This window comes from Rhea americana, unplaced genomic scaffold (genome assembly GCF_003343005.1).
Source record: "Rhea americana isolate MKP2758 unplaced genomic scaffold, rheAme1 scaffold_48, whole genome shotgun sequence".
NCBI lineage: Eukaryota > Metazoa > Chordata > Aves > Rheiformes > Rheidae > Rhea > Rhea americana.
In genome coordinates, this window is record NW_028186623.1 from 4,622,247 (window position 1) to 4,646,094 (window position 23,848).

The 23,848-nt window shown below is 61.9% G+C and overlaps 5 protein-coding genes across 5 annotated transcripts in view; 1 reads left to right on the forward strand and 4 right to left on the reverse strand.

Moving 5' to 3' along the window:
• CBL (Cbl proto-oncogene) overlaps positions 1-97 on the reverse strand; it is a 44,162-nt gene extending 44,065 nt beyond the window's left edge. The window contains exon 1 of the mRNA XM_085316738.1: positions 83-97. Coding sequence (XP_085172864.1) covers positions 83-97 — 15 coding nt within the window. The remainder of the gene's footprint in view (positions 1-82) is intronic.
• A 3,367-nt stretch (positions 98-3,464) lies between these two features.
• DRC12 (dynein regulatory complex subunit 12 homolog) lies at positions 3,465-7,150 on the forward strand. The gene is made up of 7 exons (XM_085316739.1): positions 3,465-3,480; positions 3,790-3,996; positions 4,346-4,414; positions 5,466-5,585; positions 6,159-6,251; positions 6,371-6,501; positions 6,578-7,150. The coding sequence occupies exons 1-7, from the start codon at positions 3,465-3,467 to the stop codon at positions 6,704-6,706; spliced, it is 765 nt and encodes a 254-aa protein (XP_085172865.1). The 3' UTR covers positions 6,707-7,150.
• A 465-nt stretch (positions 7,151-7,615) lies between these two features.
• On the reverse strand, positions 7,616-11,041 carry NHERF4 (NHERF family PDZ scaffold protein 4). The gene is made up of 8 exons (XM_085316740.1): positions 10,953-11,041; positions 9,351-9,562; positions 9,048-9,234; positions 8,826-8,962; positions 8,543-8,747; positions 8,203-8,399; positions 7,852-8,052; positions 7,616-7,636 (listed from the first exon to the last, which is right to left on the reverse strand). Exons 1-8 carry the CDS (start codon positions 10,966-10,968, stop codon positions 7,616-7,618), a joined length of 1,176 nt encoding a protein of 391 aa, XP_085172866.1. The 5' UTR covers positions 10,969-11,041.
• Positions 11,042-11,386: 345 nt separating this feature from the next.
• On the reverse strand, positions 11,387-17,845 carry NLRX1 (NLR family member X1). The gene is made up of 9 exons (XM_085316856.1): positions 17,756-17,845; positions 17,115-17,326; positions 16,837-16,897; positions 16,283-16,380; positions 15,442-16,058; positions 13,513-14,939; positions 12,568-12,654; positions 12,194-12,445; positions 11,387-12,048 (listed from the first exon to the last, which is right to left on the reverse strand). The coding sequence occupies exons 2-9, from the start codon at positions 17,233-17,235 to the stop codon at positions 11,730-11,732; spliced, it is 2,982 nt and encodes a 993-aa protein (XP_085172982.1). The 5' UTR covers positions 17,236-17,326; positions 17,756-17,845; the 3' UTR covers positions 11,387-11,729.
• Positions 17,846-23,236: 5,391 nt separating this feature from the next.
• ABCG4 (ATP binding cassette subfamily G member 4) overlaps positions 23,237-23,848 on the reverse strand; it is a 6,871-nt gene continuing 6,259 nt past the window's right edge. The window contains exons 13-14 of the mRNA XM_085316899.1: positions 23,648-23,766; positions 23,237-23,518 (exon numbers count right to left, since the gene is read on the reverse strand). Of these exons, the coding sequence (XP_085173025.1) occupies positions 23,293-23,518; positions 23,648-23,766 (345 nt within the window). The 3' untranslated portion in view covers positions 23,237-23,292. The remainder of the gene's footprint in view (positions 23,519-23,647; positions 23,767-23,848) is intronic.

The following is a 23,848-nucleotide window of genomic DNA, read 5'->3' on the forward strand; positions in this document are numbered from 1 at the left end:
CCGGCTGCCATCTCCGCGGCAGCGGAGGGGTCCGCGCCGCCGCCGGGCGCCAGCAGCCGGCTCGTTTTTCAAAATATTTTACCAGCGGAGTGAGCATTGCCGGCCTGCCTGTCATTTTGAATAGGAAACCACTTCCACATTTGCTTTTGGTAAACAAAATAAAATCAAATACGGGTTTGCCGTTTCTCCAGGCTGCTTTTGCTGGGCTGTCGCGGCAGCGTTTCCGCGGGAGCCCAGCCCGCCGAGGCAGTGCCCAGGCTGTCCTCTTCCTGCGCTTCCCAGCCCAAATCGCACTGCTCCRGGGCTCGGTGGGGTTGCCAGCCGTGCCCCCATGCTCGAGGCTGCCCTCTCCCCATCACCGCTGTGCCAAGAAACGGAGATATTCTTGACAAGATCTACCGCCGACAATGATGCGCTGTTTTTAAAAATGGCTTTGGGATGAAGCTCCCGTCCTTGTGGGTTTCCCTCCCCCAGACCTGCTCTGGTGCAGGCTGTATTATTTTTCAGATATTGCAAGACATGATTATTTCCCCTTTTTAAAAGCCAGGTTCCCTTTTCTTCAAAAAAAGGATTTCCAAGGCAAAAATCAGGAAGTGGAGCTGAGTGTGTGGCATTACTGCAGYGCTGTGAGCAAAGCAAGGCTCTGATTTCTCAGGGAAACTGTAAACTAGAAAAGCCATCTTCTAATAAACCTGTGCCTTGAGGCCTCTCTCTCTCTCTCTTTTTTTTTTTTCTGATATATTTATCCCTTCCCCTGTAAAAACTGCTGCACTAACACAATCTGATTTCCATGTCAAATTAATAAAACTTTCTCTTTCCCAAAAGGTTTATTCTCCTCCCAGCTSTAAAAGAAACAAAACGAAGGTGTCCTCCGCGTGTTTGCATCAGGACGCTGCACAGCCGTGGCTCCGCCTGGGCTCGGCCGCTGCTGCCCGGCTGRTGCCCGGTGCCAAACATCCCCAGAAGGAGAACCCCTAGCAGCAGAGCTAACTGCCGTGTGTGCAGAGAGATAAACTCAAAGCCAGCACAGATGTAGCCGGAGCCGAACCCCCCAAAATGTTTCCCCCTTCAAAGGGAAAATGCAGGAATGGGCACAAAACAGGTGAGCATGAGGCCAGATGCTGTGCGGGAGCAGAGCCAGGCGCAGTGAGCTGCATCAGCCTCTCCTTCCCAGGGATGGGGATGGTAACAGCTCACAACCCTGGGGAGCAAYTGAAAGGCACGTGGCTGCTGTCAGTGCCTTTAAGGTGTCTTATTTTGCAATGACACTGAAAGTAAGAGCCCTTGCAGGGCTGATTTACCTCTTATTTGCAGTCTCTCTCCAAGAGATCGGAGTGGGYGGGAGCACGCACAGTCTAGGTGGGGTGAGAGAGGTCAAGAGAGAGGAACAGAGAGAGAAAATAAGGCCAGGGAATGGGTCAATCTTTTGGCAAAGCTGACAACACCAGACCTTCAGAAATTATGGCCTGGGATCAACTTTAAGTTCTGTTCTGTGTCTTTGTTGTCTTCAGATCCTGTTTTCATACCTCCTTTCCCAGGCAAAACACTTCCTTTGCAAAGAGCAGCTGAGGCTGGTACAGCAGAGCGTCAGTCCTGCAGCAAGSGCTTCAATGAGGAAAGAAGACAAAACAAACCAGCAGATGCTGCAGTTTGGCCAACCTCACTTTGAGGAGGCTGGTCACCCAGAGGCTATGCTCAGTATGCTCAGTATGGCAGTTCGGCAGCACCAGTGCTGCCCCTGGGGAGGTGGGGACGTGAGGGTGCTCTCAGGTGCAGGTCGATGCTGGAGATGAACCCAACACTTTGCTCTCCTCTGCAGCAGCCAGGCAGTGACTCTTGCATGGGAGCAGTGGCCCTCCAGGGAGCTGCGAACCCACAGCAGCACTGAAAAGCAACTCGTGTTAGGGATGTGCAATGCTTTTCTGGKGCGTGCTTGGCCCCTGCCATCACAAGGCATGGCCATGGGACTCCGGCTGCGATGCAGCCTCCAAGAAGTCTTTGTGTGCCTGAGTTTCTCACCTCTCACCCCAGCCCTAGCCACACACATACTTCAGACTTCTGCTTTCTGGTGCCGTAACAGCAGTGTGCTGGGCTGCTCCATGCCACTGCAGCTCCAGCAGCTTCCTTCCTCCACGGGTCTGTACTCAGGACCAGGGACACCCACTTATCTGCAGCTTATGATGAATCCCAGCACACTAGCATCAGACGAGCGGGGTAGTAGGAAGCAATGTGTGGTGCTAGACGTGCATGAGGAAGCACTGTATAAATTGGTTATAAAACTCTCAGACTTGATTGTACTGCTTTTAGTAGAGGTATAGTAAATATTTCTGGAACAGGCAGCTCCTTGTCTGGCTTTAATTACCTGGACAAACTTTCCTATGGATTATATTGACCTCAAATATGTCAACATTTATTGAGGCTGTGTTCCTGAGGCTTTTCCCATTAGATGCTAATGGATTCTGGCTAATAGTCAAGCCGGAGTGACCACTGGAGGGTGCCCTGGCCAGCTCTGGATTACCACAAGTACCAGGGGAAAGGGCTTGGGAGGGTTACACCAGCTTTGTGGAGCCAAATATAAAAATCGCCATGGCCCCTATCCAAAGAGATCGGGGAACATACTTGAGCAATTGCATTCCTGACTATCTGCTTCTCTGGGCATGATTCACTCCGCGTCACGGCTGCGTTTACATGTCAGACTTCAAGCAAGGGTTCCTGTCGTTCGTGCCTGTTCACTCCCTGCGGGAAAGGGGAGCTCGACACCCAGGCCAGGGCTCAGGCTCGCTCCTGGTGCGCAGGGGCGGCTGCAGGCCCGGCGGAGGGCTCTGCGCAGCCCTGCGGCGCCGTGGCAGGGGCCCGCTGCACGCCCAGAGCTGCTTCGTCCTCCTGCTGCCCCAGCCCCAGGCGTGGGTGTCTGCACCCAGCGCAGCGGTCACTTGCCACTGATGTGCTGGAAAGCCAGCTCATACTGGGTTTGTTGCAATCACTTCCTGCCACCCTGGCAGCTGATGGCCAAGAGCGCGGCTGTGAGTTTTTAGCCACCTGCATTTGCGTGTGGTTGTGCGTCAGAGCCCTGCCTGTGTTCAAGCCAGCCAAGGCTGGGCATAAGCGTGTGCTCCTCTCCCCTTCTGTGTGMCCCATGCTCCTTGCCAGGCCTGTGCACATGCTGAAGCCCCTCCGATTTCTCAGCCCCGCACGGCTGCACGGTGGCTCGTGTGCACGTGTCCCTGTACATAAGACATCAGGATTCATGTGCACAAGGTGCACATCAGCTTCTGTGCATGGGGGAGCAGCCTCCACCACTTCCCTGTTCAGGACACAGCTTCTCTGGCCCTGCTCCCACCTGCCCACGTCCCTGCCAGGCTGCCCATGCCGTCCTGGCAGCAGAGGGGGGTCACRCAGAGCTGCCCCAGGCCAGGCAGCTGCAGGCACCAGCTCCCTGCTCCCGCTGCCTGCCCAGCTCATGCATGTCCTTCACACGAGGTGAGGTCTGCTTCCTGCTGGAAAGCTGCAGTGCGCCCAGAAAGCACCTGTTCTCCCCCAGGTTTGGGGTGTTAATTATGTCCTGAGCAGAAATAACAGTTTAAAATCCCCTCCCTTCCTTCCCCTCCTGTTTTATGAAGAGGATCAAAACRCAGCAGCAGTCCCCTGGGCTCAGCTAGCCCTGCCGAACAGGAGGGTGTGCCGGAGGGAAGAGCCAGGGCAGGAAGGGAGGGAGGCGCTGGGCTCGTTTCAGGCTGTGACCTGGGAGAGTCACGCTCATTCCCTGCGTCCCATTTCCCTGCGGTTCAGCTGCGCCCACGCTGGGGCTGCCGTTCGCCGGGGGCCGCGGGCGGGAGGAGGTCCAGCCCGCCCGATCGGGGCTGCGTCTCGCCAGCCTGCGGCTGCAGGCGGCCAGTCCGGTGCCAGTGAGCAGGGACTGGGTTTGGACGCAGGGTGCATTTGCCCTGCGCCTRTGTCATGGGAACAAAACACTCAGCTGCTGCGGGGTGGAGGAAGGTGTGGGGCCYGATAACATAACCTGCCCTCGCTGCAGATACAGTTGCTACAACAGCGCGGGCTGGCTTGAAGGCAGCTGCCGCATCTCGAGGGACTGCAGGTTCGTGCGGGACAGGGGCTGGCAGGAGAGCCATCCTGACGAAGGCATTGCGGCTCATCACCCGCGGGTCTCCCTTCTTGTGCTGGGGGCCGCACGGCTTCCCCTCTCTCCCCCCAGAAGTCCAGTGCACCRTCGCTCCTGCCTGGGCTCGGCTCCCGCGCTCCCAGCCTGGCGCAGACAGCACGAGTGCTGCCASGCGCTGGGAGAAAGCGCTTGTGTCTGTATCTCTCGCTGCTTTCTCCTCGCAAGGCAGGATGCCCCTGAAGAGCAAAGGGAAGGGGAGAAAAGGGGTGAAGCCGCAGGAGCAGAGTGCAGCAGGTGAGTCCGGAGCGTTGCCTCCCTGCAGGCGGCTGTGCCGCGCGCCTCCCGTCCCTGCCCGGCTGCTTCCCGGCCCCGCGAGGGCAGGCATCRCGGGGGCTGCCGGAAGCAGGCGCTGGGAACGTCGGGGCCCAGGAATGCACCGCGGCCCCACGGGACAGCTCTTTTGCTGCTTTCTCAGCTTCTCCGGCCCTTCCCACCCCGCGCTGGGGCAGCAGCACAGTTACGCCTCCGGCCTGATGAGAAACAGGAGGCAGCGGCGGAGGCAGCGGCGGAGGCAGCGGCAGCGGAGGGCCCTGCCCTAAGCGCTCTCCAGCCCTGTGCTACCTCCAGCCCAGGGAGACCCGGGAGGCAGGGAGAGGGCTCTCCCAGCCCCGGCTTCTCCAGAAGGCCTCCGTAAGCGGACACGCGTGCCAGGCTGGAGGAGCGTGCAGTGCAGGGTTTTGGAAGGGTCCCCATGGCCCGTGTGCCCAGGACCCCCGCTGCCATCCCTTCTTCACTGCGAAACCCCAGCCTTCAGTCCCAAACGGGAGCACATCTCTCCGGGGCAGCCAAGCGCAAGCAAAACGGGCTGTACCCTGACTCTGTGTCCAACACAGATCTGCACAGATACTGCCCCCGCATGGGTGTCTCGGCTGGAAGCATATCCCAGCCAGGCCTTCCTGGGGCGAACATCCCAAGGGCAGACTTCCTCGCAGCCATTTGACAGCCAGGTCCTTGGCGGCCCCGGGTYGAGCCCCGTCAAAGACTTGTCCTTGACTCAGTCCCTTCCTTCTTCCCTCTGGCTGCAGAGAGCCAAGTCARAGTGACAAACAGGAAAGCAGCCCCGAAGGTCGACGTGCTGAAAGAGCCCACGGGGAAGGCCAGGAGGAGCCACCCTATGGTCTGGATAGTGCCCTTTGGCTCCCGGTGCTGAGGCCAGGGTCGTGGTGCTCAGTCGCAGCTCCGAGGGCTGTGTCCCTACTCGCCCTGCGGACCCCGGCCTGCCCCAGACCAYCCTGCCGGGCAGCACGTTGGCCCCATAGCTGCCACGGGCATCTCTGGCTTGCAGCTCCCTGGCGGGACGTGGCCTGGCAGGTGAGCGCTGACAGCAAGGGGCTCAAGCTGAGGCTGCAGGACCTGGAGAAGGCGCTGGAGCAGGCGCGGGAGGACAAGCGAGACATGCATGAAGGTAAGGGCAGAGCTGGGAGGGGCACTGGGGCTGGCGCAGGGACCCTGCATCTCGGCTGCTGGGGGAAGCTCACCTGCCCTCACCTGGCTGCTCAGCCCCAAAACACATCCTGGCTGGCCACCCCCCGCCTCCCGCCAGCGCTGTCTGCGTGCGAAGGCGTTGGCTGTGGGCTTGCTGCACCTCGGGTGTCCATCTCARCACGGGCGGAGGAGACAGAGACTTYCCTGCCTGCAGAAGTTACCAGCTAGCCATTTCCTTTAGTGCTCAAGAAGGGAYTTATTTTAGCAGAGGCAAAACCTCAGCCAGAGGTTTGCGGTCTTTGCCACATGCAAAACTCCGTGCTGGCTTTCACTCTCCCACGCTCGCTCGGCGCAGAGGTAAAACTTTCCCTCCGGGGCTCCCTCCTGCCACCCCAGCATCGTCACACGCCTGCCGCGCAGGCAGACGCTGCACGGCGGTTCCGGATGTGTGAGCCGGCAAGGGGAGCCCTCGGATCAGGCCTCGCGAGAGGCCCCGCGGGGGTCTGAGCGCGGGGCTGCCCCTTTGGCCCCTTCTCCTCCTCCCGTCTCCCAGCAATGGCTCGGCAGTACCGGGAGCTGCAGGAGCAGACAGCCTCCCGCWGCTGCAGCTTGGAAGCGGAGGTGAAGAGCCTGCGGGAACAGCTCGGTACRGCCCCGGCGTGCCCCCTCCTGGCTGGGGGGCTGCTGAGGGGGCTTACTGTGCTACACCAGGTGCTGGTGCCTATCTGCTCAGCATCCCCTGCCTCTGCGCCTGTTCCCCCGCAGCCGCCAAACTTCAGGAGAGTCGGCAGGCCCAGGAGACGGCTGCCCGGGCACTGGCAGAGAAGGATGTGACCATTGCTCAGCTGCAGGGCAGGCTTGACGCCATGGAGATGGAGTATGAGAAAATCCTCCATGTGAGTGGGGAGAAGGCTGTGGGTGGCTGCCCCACGCAGCATGGCAGCCCCTCCTCACTGTCACCTCTCTCTCTAGGGTAGCCTGGACCTTGTCCTGGCCAAGCTGGCAGGGGCCAGCCAGCGCTGGAAGGAGATAGGCACAACCATCTCCCTGGAGCACAAGGAGCGCCTGAAGGAGTTTGGCCTCAACCCCCTGGAGATATAGCATTCTGCAGACCCCCAGGACAGGWTGGGCTGGCCAGGACCCTGCCTCCCCCTGCCTTTAGACTCCCCATACTCATTGCCCACCACCTCGGCTCCCTTGGGCCAGGCAAGAGGACAGAAATGACAGGTCCCATCTGGCTTTCAGACGCACCCCTGGGATGCCAACCTCTCTGTAACACTACTCATGAGCAGCAGTGAAGATTTGTCTTTTAATCACATCCCAAAAGGATGACACAGGAACAGGGCTGTGATGAGGGCAGGTACCCACTACTCCTGGGTTTGCAGGGAGGATGGGGTGAGGAGCGCAAGGAAAAGGAGAGGTTCATGGAGGGGCAGACCTGAGCCAACAGGCTAAGCACTGGGGGCCCATGCGAGGCCTGGGGGCTTACTCTAGGGCCCCATGGCCTCTGCCATTCACTTTCCCCTTTGCACACCGGCCCTGGGGCCAGCCCCTGGGCTGAGCTGAGCCCCAGGCTGCCCAGTCACCTGGGTCATGGCTTGGTCATGGCTTGGGTCATGGCTTGGAGGGCAGTGCCCCAGCTATCTCAGGAGCTCGCCAGACCTTGGAGCTGGATGGGGGGGTGAGGGCTTCAATGCAGCATCCCTAAGTACCCCTGGAGGCAGCTGGACAGGCAAAGGCACAGGTCAGTCTTTGATTACAGGAAGCCACTGTGATGGTTAATAAAAGCTTGGGTCCAGCGGTGGAGACAAATCTCCGGGAGGTGTGAGGCTGTGAGCCCCTTCCCAGGCATGGAGACACAAACAGCCACGCTGAGCAGCTCCGGGCACCCTGGGGAGCTGGGCTGGGGCACCGACGGGCTGGACCTGGCCTGCGTTGAGCTTCTCTGTGGGGAAACCTCCCCAGAGCTGGACTCAGCCTGGGCTGCTAAAACGCCTGGTGCAGCCTCCTCTACTCCTCCAGGCACTGGCTCTGCAGGAACAGAGTAGGGACACGCGAGAGGCCAGCTGTGCCGTCCACCCGCCTGTCAGCCAGCCCCCATGGCCAGGGCGCAGCCCAGCCCCGCGGGCTGACCTTGGCATGGGGACGTGCCAGGACGGAAAGGGCAGGAGGAGGCCRCGACCCCGGAGCGGTGGCTGGGGGGTGAGCAGCAGGACAGGCGGACGGGGCCGGACGAGAGGGGTTACCTGTGCGATCCCCACAGCGGCAGCAGCCGTCGCGAGCCAGGAGCTGGGTCCCTCTGGTCCCACGTCAAGGTCACAGCATCCGGGAGAGCCATCGGGAAGGTGTGCAGGGGAGGGCGTGCAGGAGCCCGAGGCAGGCGAGGGCGTGCAGGAGCCCGAGGCAGCGTCGCCGTCCTCGAAGAACTGCAGTGGGGACAGCCCAATCTGCGAAAGCAAGCGGGAGCTAGCCCTATGGCTGCCGGCCCGTTCCTGGAGGAGACCTCGCGGTGTCCAGGCTTGGGAGCGAGGGACCATGCTGACAGCCCGTCCTTCGCAGCGCCCCAGGGCTGGGCCGCGCTGGGACCCCAAACCTACCGACCGGTAGAACTCGTCGCCGGCGGGGTCGATGACCAGCAGYGTCACCCGGTCGGCGTGGGCGCGGATCCTGAGCACCGTCTGCTGGTGGTCCAGCCCCTCAATGCTCTCACCGTTCACCGCCAGCAGACGGTCCCCTTCCTTCATCCCGGCCCTCTCGGCCGGCAGCCCGGCGTCCACCTCCCACAGGAACTGGCCTGCCGCGGAGGGCACGGAGGAGAGAGGCGGGACGCTCGCTCAGCCAGGGAGAGGGGGGCTGGCAGCCCCCATGGCGACAGGGCTCCTCCCAAACCGCCGGCACTTCTTGCTGGGGGATGCACTGCTCCCCCCAGGCGCTCACCCGTGGCCCCCGAGCTGCACTTTTCTTCCTTGAGCAGAAACCCGTAGCCCTCCGGCTCCTTCACCATGTGCAGCTTCCGGACCTTGAAGGGGAGCCAGGAGGCGTCCGCCAAGGCGGCCGTGACCCGCAGGCCCCGCAGGCGGTAAAACTCCTCCGCCGCGCCGGACGCCACCAGCAGCGTCACCTTGCTGCCGCTTCGCTTGAGCTGGGTGGGAAGCGCGGGGCTGCTCAGCGCCGGCGAGCGCGGGCGCGTGCCCGCCGCCGGCCCCGGGGCTGCACGCACCTTCCTGGCGAGCTGCGCGTGCGAGTAGCTCCTCACGCTGGCCCCGTTCAGCTCCAGGAGCCACGAGCCGGAGGGCAGCCCCGCTCGCTCGGCCGGCCCGTCGCGCCGCACCGACAGCTGGAACGTGCCCTTGGCGCCTGCCCGGAGGAGCGCGGCAGTCCGGCGCGGGCCCCCCGCCGCCGCGGGGGCCTCACAGCCCGGCCCGCCCGGCCCCCGGGTTACCTTCGGGCCCCGAGACGCTGAAGCCGAAACCGCTTTTGTCCCTGGTGATGTGGCAAAGCCGCGGGCGGACATCACCCGGCAGCATCTGGGACAGGTCCCTGCCCAGGGCTTTGGCTGCGTCGTAGGACTCGCCGTCCAGCACCGCCAGGAGGACCTGGTTCCCGCTGGCCTCGATCTTCCGCACCACCTGCAAGGGGCCGGGCGGTGAAGCCTCCCCTCCAGCAGCGCCCCGCGGGGACGGGCCCCCCCGGGGSGGATGCAGCGCCGCACCGCGCGGGCGCGCGGGCCGGTCCCGCGGCTTACCCTGCCGTGCTCCATGTGGTCCACGAAGTGGCCGTTCACCTGGAGGAGCCGGTCCCCGTCCTGCAGCCCCCTGCGCTGCGCCAGCCCCCCCAGCTCCACCTGCCGGATGACGTGCCCCCGGCAGCCCGGCTCCTCGCGCAGGCGGAAGCCGAAGGTCTCGGCGCTGCCCTTGCTCAGCAGGTAGAAGCGGGGCTCCCGCGGGACCTCGCCGTCTGCGTTGGGGGGGCGCAGCCCGTGAGCGGGGCCCTGCAGGCATCCCCACTCGGGTTTTCCACCCCTACGAGAGCTGGGGGCCCCGCTGCCCCCCGGCACAGCCGCGCGTCTCCCTGCTCCTTTCTGCCCCGTGTGTTTGCCTGCYCACTGCTCCCCACCTTCAGAGAGCCTAGATGTGAGCGACCCCCCCGGGGTCCCGGCTGTCTGGCCCGGGCTGACACAGGGAATCCCCCACRGATGAGGGTATTTACCCGCGTCCTCAGCCAGCGACAAGGCAGGGTTGTCGATCCCCTCTTTGGGGTTAAATTCAAATTTTCTGAAATAACAAAAGGCACAGAGGCCCCATCAGCATGGCCTTTCCGTTGGCCAGACCCGCCATTCCTCCCGGAAAGGGCCAGGCTGCGGCCATAGCTCCCAGTGCCTCCCGCCTCCCCTTCCTCGGGGAAAGCTGGCAAGGGATCTCCCTCCCGGAGTCCCCCTGCACCTCTCCTCGGCTAACAGCTCAGGGGAGGCCCCTCGGAGGGCAGGCGGCGGGGGGCCCACAGCGCCCCGTGGCTCCTCCAGGCACCCACCACCCCAGCTGAGGCCGCGCCTGCGCACGGCCGAGCTGAGGGGCCACGAGACCCCGGAAGCCCCCGGCCGCGWGGGAGCGCAGCACTTACAGGATGGACTTCGTGTCGCCCTCGAGCTCTGCGGAGGGAGAGGGGAGGTCAGCGCAGGAGGCAGCGGGCTGGAAGCAGASCCCAGGCTCCCAAACGCTTGGAGCTTGCTCCTTCACAGGCCGGGCAGGGGGCCGGCAGGGGTGAGGGGTCCACGCAGCCCGATGCTGCCCTCTGCCCCCCGGCTGGGAGAGCCTCCCGGCACAGCCGGTGCCTGGGCGCAGCTCCACCCTTGGCCTTGCCACCGGAGTTTTCTTGCATTTCAGAGCAGCAGGACACCCGCTGCTCCGGTCCGACGTGCACCCGCCGCCCAGACCAGCGGGCTCCTGGCCTGGGCAGCGGTATGCAGACGGCGGCTAACCCTGCGGGGGGGTCACCTGGCTTTTAGGATGGGGATGCATAGGGGGATCTGGGCCGTCGAGAGCATCTGAGGTGGTGTAGGAAGCTGGAGCCTAGAGGTGGACACAGAGGCTTTCCCCCGCACATCTCCCCAAGAAACCTCTCCCCACCTCTTCCAGCCCAAGGATCCCAGCCCCACGGAGAGGGGGTTCCTGCCAAGCACCCCCACAAAATACATCTGCATTTTCCAGGATGCTTGTAGCACCTTTCCACAGCCTCCCTCGGCTCTGACGTGGCCTGCCCCCCCCCCGGAGAAGCAAGGCCTGGAGACGTGTGTGGGCAAGGGTGTTTGGACGACTAAGCGCCACTGCCCCTCAGCCCCGGCACGTACCTTTCATTTGCTTCATGGCTGCAGGGAGTGCAAGAGGGAGCAAGGTACAGGATGAAGTGGCAGAGAAGCCAGTGTCCCCGCCTCCTCCAAGACGCCCCAGGTTTAATGGTTAAACAACCCTGGCATCTCCCCTGCCCTCCCGCTGCCAGCCTGCGCCCGGCTGCGTTCGGAGCAGCACCCTGGAGAGGCTGGGGAGCAGAGCCCAAGCGTCCGGCTTGCAGCTGCCCCCCGGGGCAGTGCCCGGAGGGAAAGACCGCCTCTGGCTTGACGCGGGCTGGAGCGCGAGCAGGGCGGCTGCCCGGGCCTAGCCCCGCAAGGCGGGGAAGCGCCGGAGCCCTCCGCCGCAGCCGCCGGAGGGACTGACGCACCAGCTCCTCCGCATTCCTGCCCCGGGAAGGGCCTCGAGAGCAGAGCAAGTCCTAGCGCTAGCATGCTTCGGTGCAAACAACGGGGGGCACTTTAATGCTACCGACGATTTCACAAGCAAGGCTGAGTCCTGCCCCGCTCGCGTCACACCAGGGTGCCAGGCCCGGGACCGAGGGTCTCTCCAAGCCCAGAGCGAGCCCCGTTTGCTCCTGGCCTGCTCTGCGTGCAGTTCTCCCGCGTTTCAGCCTTATCCACAGCGAGGGGCTGAGCCCCATATGCCTAGCACCTTTAACAGCCTCAGTAGCACCTGACCACTGGGCATCTCCACGAGGATAAGGGCACAGACGTTGTGCTCCCAGGGCACCCTCCAGCAGCGCGGCTCCCTCCCCGGCCAGGTACRCAGATGGCTGTTTAGAGGCTCCCGTGCTGGAGTTTCCCAAGYATCCTCTTGACCTCGCTCTCCACTCGCAGGAACTTGGCCTTCCTCCAGGGATTGGCAGTCTGTCTCCGGCTGCTCTCCAGGTCCTGCAGGATGAGGGCAAGGTGCTGCCGTACCCGCTCGCGGTCCCAGAAAGGCAGGTTCTTGTGCACTATACTCAGGATGTTGGACCAGTAGTCAGAGACGTCGGTGCCTGCTGTAAGGAAGACCAGCACCCTGACACCGTCCCGATCCACGCGCAGGGTGTGAAGTTCCCGTTTGCCTTCCTCACTGATGTCGTTGAAATACAGGCTGTAGGTTGGGAGAAAAAGGGCAGGGAGACGCTGTAAGGGCTGGTGGGCACGCAGGCAGTGAGGGGCTCCCTGCATCCACCGCTAAGYGGAGGGATGCTGGGTTGGATGTGCTGCCTGCGAGAAAGAAGARATGAGGAACTCACTGCACCGTGTCCAGCGTCGGGTGCTTTTTGGCCACCTCCACCAGCCTCAGGGCAGCTGCGTCTGCCAGGGAGTTGTAGCCCAAGTTGAGCTCCTGAAGGTGCTGGTTCTTGGCCAGGTGCTGAGCAATGACCTCGACACCCTGGTCCCCCAGCGAGGTGTGCAGCAGGGAGAGGTGGGTCAGCGAGCGGTTGCCTGCCAGCGCCTCGGCCAGGAATTGTGCCCCCTGCTCGCCCACAGGGTTGTTTGCCAGCCTGCAGACACACAAGCTCAGGGGGATGGCCAAGGCTAGGCACGGGGCCCAGACCCAGGGTTCAGGGTGGGTGGCGGGGACACTTTCACAGAGGTGATGCCTTGCTCACTGCTGTGTACTCACCGCAGGTTGCTCACCACACACTTGTCATCTAGGAGCAGGTCACGGATTTCCTTGCAGGCATCAGGGCCCAAGCTGTTCAGCTGCAGACTGATACAGAGCAAGAGATGGAATGGCAGCGAGAGCAAGAGAGCACCCCTGCTCTCTCCCTTCACCCCAGCCTTCTCCTGCCCTCGCTGTCACCATCCCATCTGGGATCACTGGAGATCGCAGGCAAGGCTTCCTCTCCAAAAGGGAGCACACAGCAAGTGCACCTACAATCCCACCAGAGTTTGGGTAGCATCAGTTAGCAGATCCAGTACTAGCAGAAGCAGGGCAGAGAAACGGGAATCGGGACCTGTGGGCAGCAGGTGAAGGTCTGAGGAGGGAGTAGGACTCTACCAAGCCCTCTGGAGCATCTGGAGGAAGGAAGCTCTGCACAGCCCAGCTGCACAGCTCAGTCCGTCTTTACTGAGTGTGGCCTGCCACCCCCTGGGCGATGRGAAGACTGCAAGTCCACGAATGGACTGGAAAGGATCCAATCCCTTTGCACAGTCAAGACACCCACCCTTGACTGCCTCTCTCCTGGCCAGAGTTAGTAAAGCTGGCTACACAGTCATGCTGGCTGCTTCTGGGCATCGAGACCCTCCCAAGCAACGGGAGAGACCTGGCCCTGCAGAAAAGCGGGACAGCCTGTGGTGCTAAACGTAGGAGAGAGCTCTAAGGAGTCTCGCTGCAGGGTGTGTTGGGACTCCAAGTCCCAGCATGCAGTGCCGAGCAACGCTGCTGGGAGTGTTGCCTATTGGAAGCTGTAGTCCCCTGGTCTACACTGAGGATAAACAAGGGCCTGCGCGCCTTTCTCCTGCTTTTGCCATGCTCCAGCTCCTGGTGGGCCCTGAGATGGGTAGAGGTGAAAGCAAAATCTGTTTTTTTGAGTGCTGCCCGAGGGCAAGAGAAGGTGATACTCACTGGAGAGCCTTGCACCGCAGCAGGACAGGGAAGAGGGTCCTCAGGCTGCTGGTGTCAATATTRCAGGATGTCAGGTTCAGCTCCTCCACCTCGTGGCACGTGGTGCCCATGACAGATGCCAGGACAGAGCACTTGAGAGGGGTCATCTTGACGGATGAGAGGTTGACGGTCCGGAGGGAGCGGATGGCCTCAGCTGTGAAGCGTTCATTCTGGAACTCATGGAGGAAGAAGAGGTAGTCCATCATCTCAGATGGGGGCAGCCCTTTACGGCTGTTCCTGATAACCGTCTTCTTCATGGCCTTGGCGATCTCAAAGGCTGCTAGATTCTTGATGGAGCAGCCCAGCTGGTCCAGGATGGCGCGGTTGCGGCGGGACAGGATCCCACCCATGAAAATGGGGAAGAGCTCAAAGACCTCATCRTCAGAGATCTCGTCAGGGTGACGCATGGGGCCCTCCATGCCCAGGATGCTGGAATTGATCTGGTCCAAGACATCATCGTTGAAATAGTCCTCCTCTTTGAACATCTCCTCTGCCATGGTTCGGGCAATAGTGTCTCGGTCCTTGCCACTCAGCCGGGAGAAGTAGCGAGGGAAGATTTTGAGCAGGTTAAGAAGCACTGGCAGGAAGCGCAAGGGCAGCACCTTGGAGATGATGTTCAGAACCACAACAACATCTTCACTTACCTTCCCAAAGACCTCTGACAGCTCCTTCCCCACTCGCTGTGCCAAGGTCTTCTTCTCACCCAACACTACATACAGGGCTGCCAGATACTCCTGCATAGCAGGAATGGTGAAGACGAAGGTGTGCTCTTTGCCTGGCTGCACACATGGTGTGAGGAAGAAGCGGAAGACATCACTGCGGAAAACCTCCAGGAGGTTGAGCTCACTTTCAGTCTTCATCTCCACCTCAAAGCACTGCTGCAAGTCCTCCTCTGAGAAGCAGGTCTTGCGGGACATCACCCCTTCGTGGGCCAGCTTGCCAACCGTCTTGGCCACATACTTCATCATAGAGATATTGGTGGGGTCGGTGCTGTCCAGCACCTCACCGCTGAAGTTGAGCCTCAGGAAGCTGGTGTAGATGCCAGTTAGGGTCTGACTGGGAGGCACCGTCTTGGTAAAGTAGAGGAAATGCAGTGTTGTGCAGACTAGCCAGCAGTAAGAGGGCAGGAAGCAGGCAGCAGCAATTTGGTTGTGGCGCTCCAGGTTTCTTGACAACATTTCCACTAAGTTGTCTTGCTCTCCTGAGCTACTCCTTGGACTGTTATCACTGCCATCTTCTCCATTGCAGCCAGGCTGGCTCAGGCGCATCTGAAAGTACAGCTTCTGGAGGTTGGTGTCGGAGAAGCCACAGATCTCAGCGTAGCGGCCCACATACTTGCCCGGGATCCGGCGCACTGCAGATGGGCGTGTGGTGACGATGATACTGGCCTGGAAGCAGAGGACAGGATGAGTCTGGAGGTGCTCCCGCTGTCTCTTTGATCTAACTTCAGCAGGATGCCAAGCCCCTGACCCACATATGATAGCACAAGAATCAGACCAGCCAGGGGCTGTGGTTCAAGGAGCTGCTGACCACAGGGTGTTGGTTCAAACCTGGCCTGGTCAGAGGGGACAAAAGAGCTTTCTTTATCCAGTGCTAGACATAAATATAGTCTGGAAGGCCTCAGCCAGGCAGACAGATTCCCAGCTACTGCTTTCTTTGTCTTTCAAGGCTTGCCCATTGCTCCAAAGGCTCCACAGAGAAAAACCAGCAGCAGTGACATGAAGCCACCTTGGCAAGTTCCTCCAAGGATGAAGGATGACTGTTCACTCACAACCAAGCTAGGTTACAAGCAATTAGTATAAGGGCAAGAGGCTGTGTCTGCAATGCCCCAGGGCTCACCCCCAGCCTTTCTCCAGCACGAAGGAGCTGGAGGAAGACAGAAACACTGACCTCTGGCAGGAGGTATTTCCGCAGAAGGTTGACCACGATGGCAGAGGGAGGCACGGGCTCATTGGGGTCACAGCACAGTTCTGTGCCAGCCAGACGGAAGTCTAAGTTGAGGCGCTCTAGGCCATTGAGGATAAAAAGCATCCTGAGGTTGGAAGTGCCCAGCACTGGCACCACATCGCGGAGGTGCTGGTACTTCTTGGTGATGAGGCGCCGCAGGGAGATGGGGGTGTGACTCTGGGACAGATCCTCACAGGAGAAGGGGATGACTAGCTCAAAGCGGGGCAGGCGCCCATGGCACCAGTCCACTACCATCTTCTTGATGAGTGTACTCTTCCCTGTGCCAACAGTGCCAAACAGCACCACAGTCTTCACCTGCCGCCCACAGGCGTCCACATCAAAGAGGTTCTGGAGGCTGATTACCCGGCTGGAGGGCTGCTGGAGCTGGTGCTGGATGGTCAGGTCAGGYGAGGGCTTCAAAATCTCCTCCAGGGAGCTCTCTCGGATCACTGGGTCCACGTGGACAGCRTCTAGTGAGAAGGAAGGGCCAAACTGCCTCTCCTCATTGGGTTGGTGGCTGAACCATGCAGACAAGCTCTTCTGGTGCTTCTTGATGGCATCTAGGAAGAGGAAGGTGATTGGCAAGACAAGGGCTTCCCAGTTCCAGGGGAATGGAGAAGGTGCCACAAGCCACCTCAGTGAGCTGGCTGCAGAGAGGAGAGCAGAACCCAGGAGTCCCAGCCCTCATTGCTCTTGCTCACCACTGCACTGCTCAGGGCAGCACCTGTCCCCAACCTGTTGTGTAGGACGCTCCCTCCTCTTGGGTGCAAGGTTGCAAGCTTACCAGAAGAAGTCACATTCCTCAGTGCAGCCAGGCCATGGCGGGGGGAGCTAGGCTGGGCAGGGGGCTCCTGGGACCCTCCTTGGTAGTGTACACACCTTCTGCAAGGGGAGGGAGAGTGCTGTGAGGAAGGCAGGAGTAGGCTCCCCAGTGCCCTGCCCAGATGTGGAGTGGGCAGTCTACAGATCAAAYGTGAGTACCGCGGGAGGCACCTGAGCAGATCCAGCTCTCCTGCCCTTCTCCCCTTCCTTTCCCTGCACCAAAGGAGAGCATGGGGCTGCTGCACGCATGAAGAGGAGCTGAGGGCATGTCAGCAAGCCCTACACTGTGCCACCCCTTGCCCGGTGTGGGAACGAGGCCACAGCAAGGCAGAGGGGTCGGAATGAATTCAAGGGRGTAGGGAACCAGGCCTGGGTTGTTTTCCAGGTGGAAGCGAAGAAGCAGCTAAGTGCATAGCACCCCAATGGCCCCAAGGCAGCCAGGCCTACCACCCATGTCCCCCATGGTCACAGGGGCTGAGTAGGCTCAGGCCAGGCCCCAGCTGTGTCCCGCCATACCTGGGGAAGGACACACCATCTGCACAGAGGATCTTTCTGAGGAAGGAGCTGCTGGYAGTGCCTGGATGGAAGAAGCACGCACATCATCAGCGATGGCCTCGTCTGTTCCACCAGAGCTCGCACCACCCAGCTTATGGGCTTAGGATCTTGCTGTGGCAACCCACAGACCGTACGAGCTCAGCCAGAAGGGTGGGGAGAGGTTTCYACCAAAGACAAGGCTTCTCGAGGATGAGGGCAGATTCGGGGTCCCAGTCCTGCAGCCACAGCGCATGGCTCACCTGGCACCGACGCAGCACACAGGTACGGCCGCCGGGTCCCCCTTCGCCCCGGCAGGGATCCACACAGCTGCATCCAGCTGCCCCAGGGCAGGTGGCTCTGGCACTGCAYGGCCCGAGACATCTTCTGGCTGAAGCAGAGGGGCACGCCGGGAGCCAGCCCAGCTCCGCAGCYGGAGTCCTGGGAGTCCAGGGGCTGGTGCTTGGAGAGAGTGCTTGCAAAAAGTAAAGATGAGCCTCTCCTAAATATCTGCACGCATAGTGGGTTCTCCCTCATCCCAGCAGTGGTACTAGCCCGGGCTGCTCCCCGCGGAGACGCCGAGCGGAGCGGAGCCTCCTCCCGTTTAAAGCAGCCGGGGAGGCAGATGGGATGACAAGCGCAGGCTGGCTGCAGGATGCCAGGGCACAGCTGGCTCCTGCCCTCGGGGCTGCACAAAGCTTGGCACAGCTCCGGGTGACGTTTCCTAGGCAAAGCGCCTGTSTCCGGCTGCGGATGGCGGAGCGGTGCTCAGCGGTGCCTGGTGTAGCCGGGGCTGTCCAGCAGCCTTCCCGCCCGGATCCGGCTGTGCGGGACCTGCCGGAGGAGCACTGTGGGGTTTACACCCTCCTCCCCAGGGACGTGGTGCAGCAACACCCAGCCTTACCTGTCCCGGCTGGGTCCCGCAGAACAGGCTGTGCCTGTGGTGACGCAGTCTCCCAACCCYGGCTCAGCTGGGTGATGCTTCAGGGACGCAGGCTGCTGTCAACGCCCCCGACATCCTGAGAAACTGAGGCACAGGACTAAGGAAGCRGATAGGAAGGGACAGGAGGCAAAAACTCTTTGCATGTGTCCCCCCCCCGCCCCGGAGAAGACAGGCCGGATGACTGCTCGCTCACACCTCCTGCAGCCTGCGCTTTTTGCAGTCCCTTCTTGTGTGATCCACGTGGGGAAACCGAGGCAGGGGAGAGGGCCTGGCTGAGCTGATACTGAATCCTGCCGTTCTCGCCAGGGCCTTTGCAGCAAGCAAAGCCTGATGCGTGCCGTGCCGGGACCCCAGCCGCTTCGCAAGCACCCTTTGCCCCCCGGGGCACGTCGGGGCGCAGGAGGCGCCGAGACGCCCACCTGCTGTGCCCCCCCCCCCTTCAGGGACCCCCGCGTGCTGGTCCTGCCCAGCCGCCTGCCCAGCAGCGGGGCCAGGCCAGGGCCGCGGCGGCAGGGGCACCTTGAGCCCAGGGCAGCGGCCGGGCTGGCGCGGAGAGGCTGCAGCCCAGGCGGCAGGCGTTACCTCCAGCGGGATTCCTCGCGGGGAGCCGCGGCGTGCCGGCCCCCTCGCCGCCGGGTGCCCAGGCAGGGGAGCCCGGGGCCGTTCACCCCGCCGTTTCCATTTCTGTCTCGAGGAAGAAGCTGCTCTCTCCGGCGCCTGTTTTGCAGCGGTAACTTCCTGCCGCGGCGTCCCGCCCCGCGCCACGGCCGCGCTGGCTCGCTGCCGCGGCGGGGTGGGCAGAGCGGCGAGCGGGCACCGCTGCGGGGACGCCTCCGAGGGCTGGCACGACACCGGCAAGGAAAAACAGCTCCTGGCCCGTCTCAAACACGGGGACGGCCCTAGCCTGCAGCATCCGGGCTCCCGGGCTCCGACCCACAGCGCTGCGAGGAGCAGCCTCCCCGGGACACATCTGGCTGYGCTGCACTCCCAGCTGTGCAGGGGGCCAGAGCACCAGCCCTGCTCCGGAGTTAAAGCCTTTGGAGCTCAGCTGCCTGGCAGGGAGCTGAGCTGGGCAGTGCTGCCCGCGGCGGGCAGGTCCGGACCCTCCCGGCTGGGCCCGCGCAGCGCCTAGCGCCAGGACGGGTGTGCAGAGAGCACGACAGCAGCAGCCCCGTGGGCACAGAGCCCCGAGGCAGCTGTGCTGGCAGGGCAGCTTAGCTTGCCTGGGTATGCCTGCGTGTGCAGCACGCACACGCGCGTGTGCAGACACGCGTATCCACGCCTACCCCTTTGCTCCTTGCAGATCTGCTCCTGCAGCCTGGCAAGGAAGTGCTGCTCAGYGGTGGGAGGCATCCAGGCGCTACAGTATAAATATAAGTTTTATTGATGTGTGAAACCCAACAAGTACAGCTGGCATCCCAGAAACACTGAAATAAGCCACAACACATCTGCCTGCTCCGCAGCTCCTGCGGCAGAGCCCGCTGGCGGGCCGGGACCTCAGGCACCCAGGGCCGGCAGGGCACTTCCCCGCACGCGCAGCGCAGGCTGCCCACGGCACCGGAGTTCCCACGGCAGAGAGGGGGACAAACGGCCTCCACACACGGTGAGAACGAAACACTGTTTTATTGCCTGATTTGAGAGAGGGGTGCAACCCTGCAAGAAGCCCCATCCCTCCCTGCGCTGGCCCAGCCTCCCCCTCCAGCAAACCCTAGCACCGGCGCTGTGATAATGCATTTGCTCTTCTTGTGCGTGTGCCGAAGGAGGCCTGGCCATGCGCGGAGGTGAGAGGYCGTATCCCTGCTTGCATGCCCGTGTGCCTGCGCCTGCTCACAGCACACGTGAGGGGAGAGCCAGCACCTGCTGCATCCGTTTCTCTGGGCTGAAAGAGCTGCACGGAGGAGCCAGAGCAATTTTAAATGGGGTGAGGTTCATCGACAGCCCCTGCAGCAGCTGGGAAGGCGGGATGCTCCTTRGGAGCCGGAGCCGCAGGCTGAACCACATCCTCATCCATTAAAGTGCATTGCAGGGAAAGAAGCGGGCAGAGGAGGGAAGAGGAAGCCTGTTCTCCAGGGCAGGGGGAAGAAGCCTGTTCTCCATCACRCTCTTCTCCTGATGATCCAGACGTGCTCCCTGGTGGCATTCCTGCGGCCCCAGGCACCCCACAGCCCCCTCCCCTGCTCTGATAAAGTGCATCCTTGCCACGCTCGTGCGCCTAGTGCGCGGACAGGGGACTCGGCTCAGACGTGCCCAAGACAAGGCTAGACCCAGCCCAGCAGCCCCCTCGGCCACATCCCGCAAAACAGGAGTGCCAGGGGGACCGCAAGGCTGTAGCTAGCTCATCCCAAAGAGACAGTCCTCGAGAGAGCCCCGCCAGTGCAAATGTGCTTTGTCCCTTTGCATTTCTCTGTGCATTCCTCCCTCTACGGGATTGTCCTCGCTGCAAGGGGAGGGCTCGTGGACAGGCGCTTCCCGGCACCAGAGTGACCCGCGAGGCAGCTGGAGCCCGGCTCCCATCGCTGCCAGGGGTGCTCATCCCTTCCCCTGGGCACTTCGGGCCTTCTCCCACACGACGTGCCCGCGGCTGCGCGGGCAATAGAGGATTTTTGCCCCATGACCCCGCATGCCCCAGCCCACTCGGCTGCCTTGGGGACGCAGCCGTCCTCCAACTGCAGGCTCACCCCAGCCCCTGCCCCGCACGAGCGCGTACCTGGTCAGCCAGGGTGCTCCCCCACCTCTGCCGGGCTGGCACGGGGGTCCCCGCCAGGCCCACTGCTCCTGGAGATCTGCGGGGTGCTACCGGCCGCCCCATCCCCACCAGGCAGCTCCAAGCAGGCGCCTGCGGAGTTACGCACCCCGGGGAAGGCTGGGGCCATCTCGCTCTGGCCACGCTCAGCGCTCAGCTGGAGCGGTGCTGTCCCACGTCGGCAGGGGATGTTGGCAAGCGGGGGCTTGCACTGCAGCATCCCCATGTTGGGGGGATTCAGGCAGTCATGGGTGCTTGCAGGCAGCCCCCCTCTGCTGCACGCACTGCCCATGGCTACGCTGTCTCATCCTGCTCAGCGTCAGCTCCGGCRGCGATGGCATGGGGACATCCCTGGAGGTAGCAGGTGCTGGACATGGACAGCAGCAGGAGGGGTGTGCCAGGAGCAGGACGCACAGGCTGCCACCCACCACAAGAGTCCCCACTGCCGGGGAGCAGACGGGAGGCAGGAGCTGTGCAGGACYGAGCCATCAGCACCTCCTGCTGACTTAGCGTCCAGCCAGGAGGAAATCATCAGCCCAGCAGTGCAGACCTTGCACTGGGCAAGGCTTAACTCACTGCAGCCCCGGAGCAGGGTAGGAGGACGAGCAGCTGTCCGACAGCCCCACAGACGGCRAGATGGAGATGGGCGACGGCCCGCAGCTCGGCCGCCCCTCTAGTCCCCAGCCCATCCGCCTGCCTGGCGAAGGAGCAGATGTGCAGACTGTTCCCACTGGGCCCGGCCCTGCCTGGGCACAGCAGCTGTGGTCAGCACCYGTCCCCGGCAGCCCTGGAGATGATGCTAGCACATTGCAGAGCACACCGCAGGGTGGGCAGCAAGGGAGGATCCAGGAACGGAGAGGAATTTAGGGAGGCACAGCAGAAAGTCAGCCAAGCGACCCTGGGGAATACCCTCGTGCTCAGCACAGAAAGGGCATCAGGGCACATCGGCTTTGGGACCTCTGTGCAAGAGCACCCCACGGATAGGAGCGCCTCACAATGCAGTCCAGGCAGAGGGAAACTCGACCTTGCTGACGGTCCAGCATCAACACAGCCACGTGTCTCCATACATCTCCCATCAGCCAGGCTGTGCTGAGTGGAGCAGTCCTAACAGAAACCAGGAAAAAGTAAGGAAGAGTCTCAAGGAGTTTGTTCTTCTTCATACTGAAATCTGCTCCTCTTCTTCCTGGCCCTTGTCCTGAAATACCCCGCTGCTCAGAGGGAGCTGGCACAAGCATCTCACAGACTGCACCTGAAGTGCCAGAGCAGTGCAGAGCTGCCTTGCCCTGTTTGGGGTCGCTGGAAAGCACGGTGTCTCCAGGTCTGTGGGTGAATCCATGCAGCCCCTTGCCCATGGGGCGGGCCTGCATGMTGCGGCTGGGCAGCGCTCCCTGCTCCTGGTTTTGCAGCGTGTGCAAACACCCTGCTGCCTTCTGATCTCAGCTCTGCTCCCATCAGAGAACCAGCAAGGTGCCAAAATGCGTTGCCTCAGCAGGGAGCACAGGTGACTTTGGAGGGGCCACCAGAGACACTTGCCAAAGGGACCTTCTCTGGATACCAGTCATGATGTGCAAGGCCCTTCCCTATGTCRGGATTGTGCAACACAAATGAACCACTCGAAGATCTCACCCGCTTTACAACTCATGTGCTGCTGGGGCCTGCTTCTGCACCATGTCACACTGGAAGGACCCCTCTGTGATGAGGCCGGGCATCCTCTGGGCTGGCATCCTCTCCCTGCAGGCAGCTCAAAGCCCGTGCTGAGCATGGTCATCTTCCCTGCTCTGCCGGGACAGCCGCAGCTGCACAGGAAGAAGAGGAGCGAGGTGGCACAGGGGCTGCAGCCAGCTCCGAAGGGCTCAGGACCAGCTCTGCTCCCGCAGCAGAGGCGCCAGCAATGTCAGCAGCTCAGCACCACCCGGGCGTGGGACCTGCATCCTCCCCATGTCGTGCAGCACATCTCTCCATGTTGGTCACTTTTAGCTTCTTAGCGCCGACCTCTAAGGCAGTGGGGACTAAGCGTGGGACTGCCTAAGGTCCGAGAACACCATCCCCTTCCCACGGACCCCGCTGCTCCCCAGGTTCGAAGCTCCCGTCTCTGAGGATGGCGGACGAGCAGCAGTCTGAGGCAGAGCCTTCCAAGCCCTCCTCTGCCCGCTAGCTCCCGTTTCCCTCCATACACTGGGAAGCAGAGGGGTTAAAAGAATGCAGAAAAAAACAAGAGAGGGGGATTTCTGCAGGAAGCGAGAGGAAGGGAACGCAGCAATTTCTGTGGCTACGGTGACAGGAAACAGCAAAAGCCTTGTGCAACTCGGTCTAATGCAACTTAGGGCTCTCCTTAGCCCCGACACACGTGCTGCTGTCCCGGGGCTCGTGGGTGCCGCTGGCTCCTCTCTGCCTTGCTCTCGGTGTGGCTTTGCAGACGCTCGCCTCCGCAGGACTGTCCCCAGTGTCCTCAGAGGCTCGGTGGACCTGGACAGTGCTGGGCAGGGGTGATGACAGGGGGTCCAAGATCCAAGCAGTCCCGGGGCAGAGGGCGGCACATGCCAGGGCTGTACAAAACAGTTGCGATGACGAGTGTGTGGAAAGGTTAAAACAGTTCCGAGACGTCTCAAAACCCTTCTCGACTGAGCCAGGTCTGGCTGGCACCTGCCAATATCTCCACCACAGACCGTGACCTGCCAGGAGTGCTGTGTCCATCTGCAGATCGTCTCTCACAGCAGGCCAGGCCCGGGAACGGCTTCGGGGCCCTGAGGCCCCTTTATCTCTCTGACTTGACTTTGTACCTGAGGACCAGGTAAGCCAGGAGCCGCAGGATGACGAAGAAGATGCCCAGGATGAGGAAGTCCAGGTAGAGCTTGGCCTCCTCCACATCCAGCTCCTGCAGGATCTTGATGGGCTTTTGGAAAGGGCAGAAGTCCTCGAGACACTCCAGGTCCTCGCGCTCCATGGCGTAGATGGTGAGAATGACACCCTCAAAGCCATACCTAGGGAGGAATGCACCACCGCATGAGCTATTAATTACATGCTGCTCCCGGCACCCAGCCAGACAAGTCAGGGTGCCCATTCCCTGTTGAGCCCCCACGGGAGCTGCCCGCCAGAGCACAGAGTCCCACCTGACATAGGAGACGTAGGAGCTCCACTGCAGGTAAGTGGGGATGGTCTTGAAGCTGACGAAGAAGCCTGAGAAGAGCAGCACGGGGATGGCAGTGACGGGTCCCACGAAGGTGGCCACCTGGGGAACGGAGGCCGTTGGGGGTCATGTCCCCACATAGAGGTGTACCTGAGCTTTGGCAGGGTGGTTGCACACACCCCCT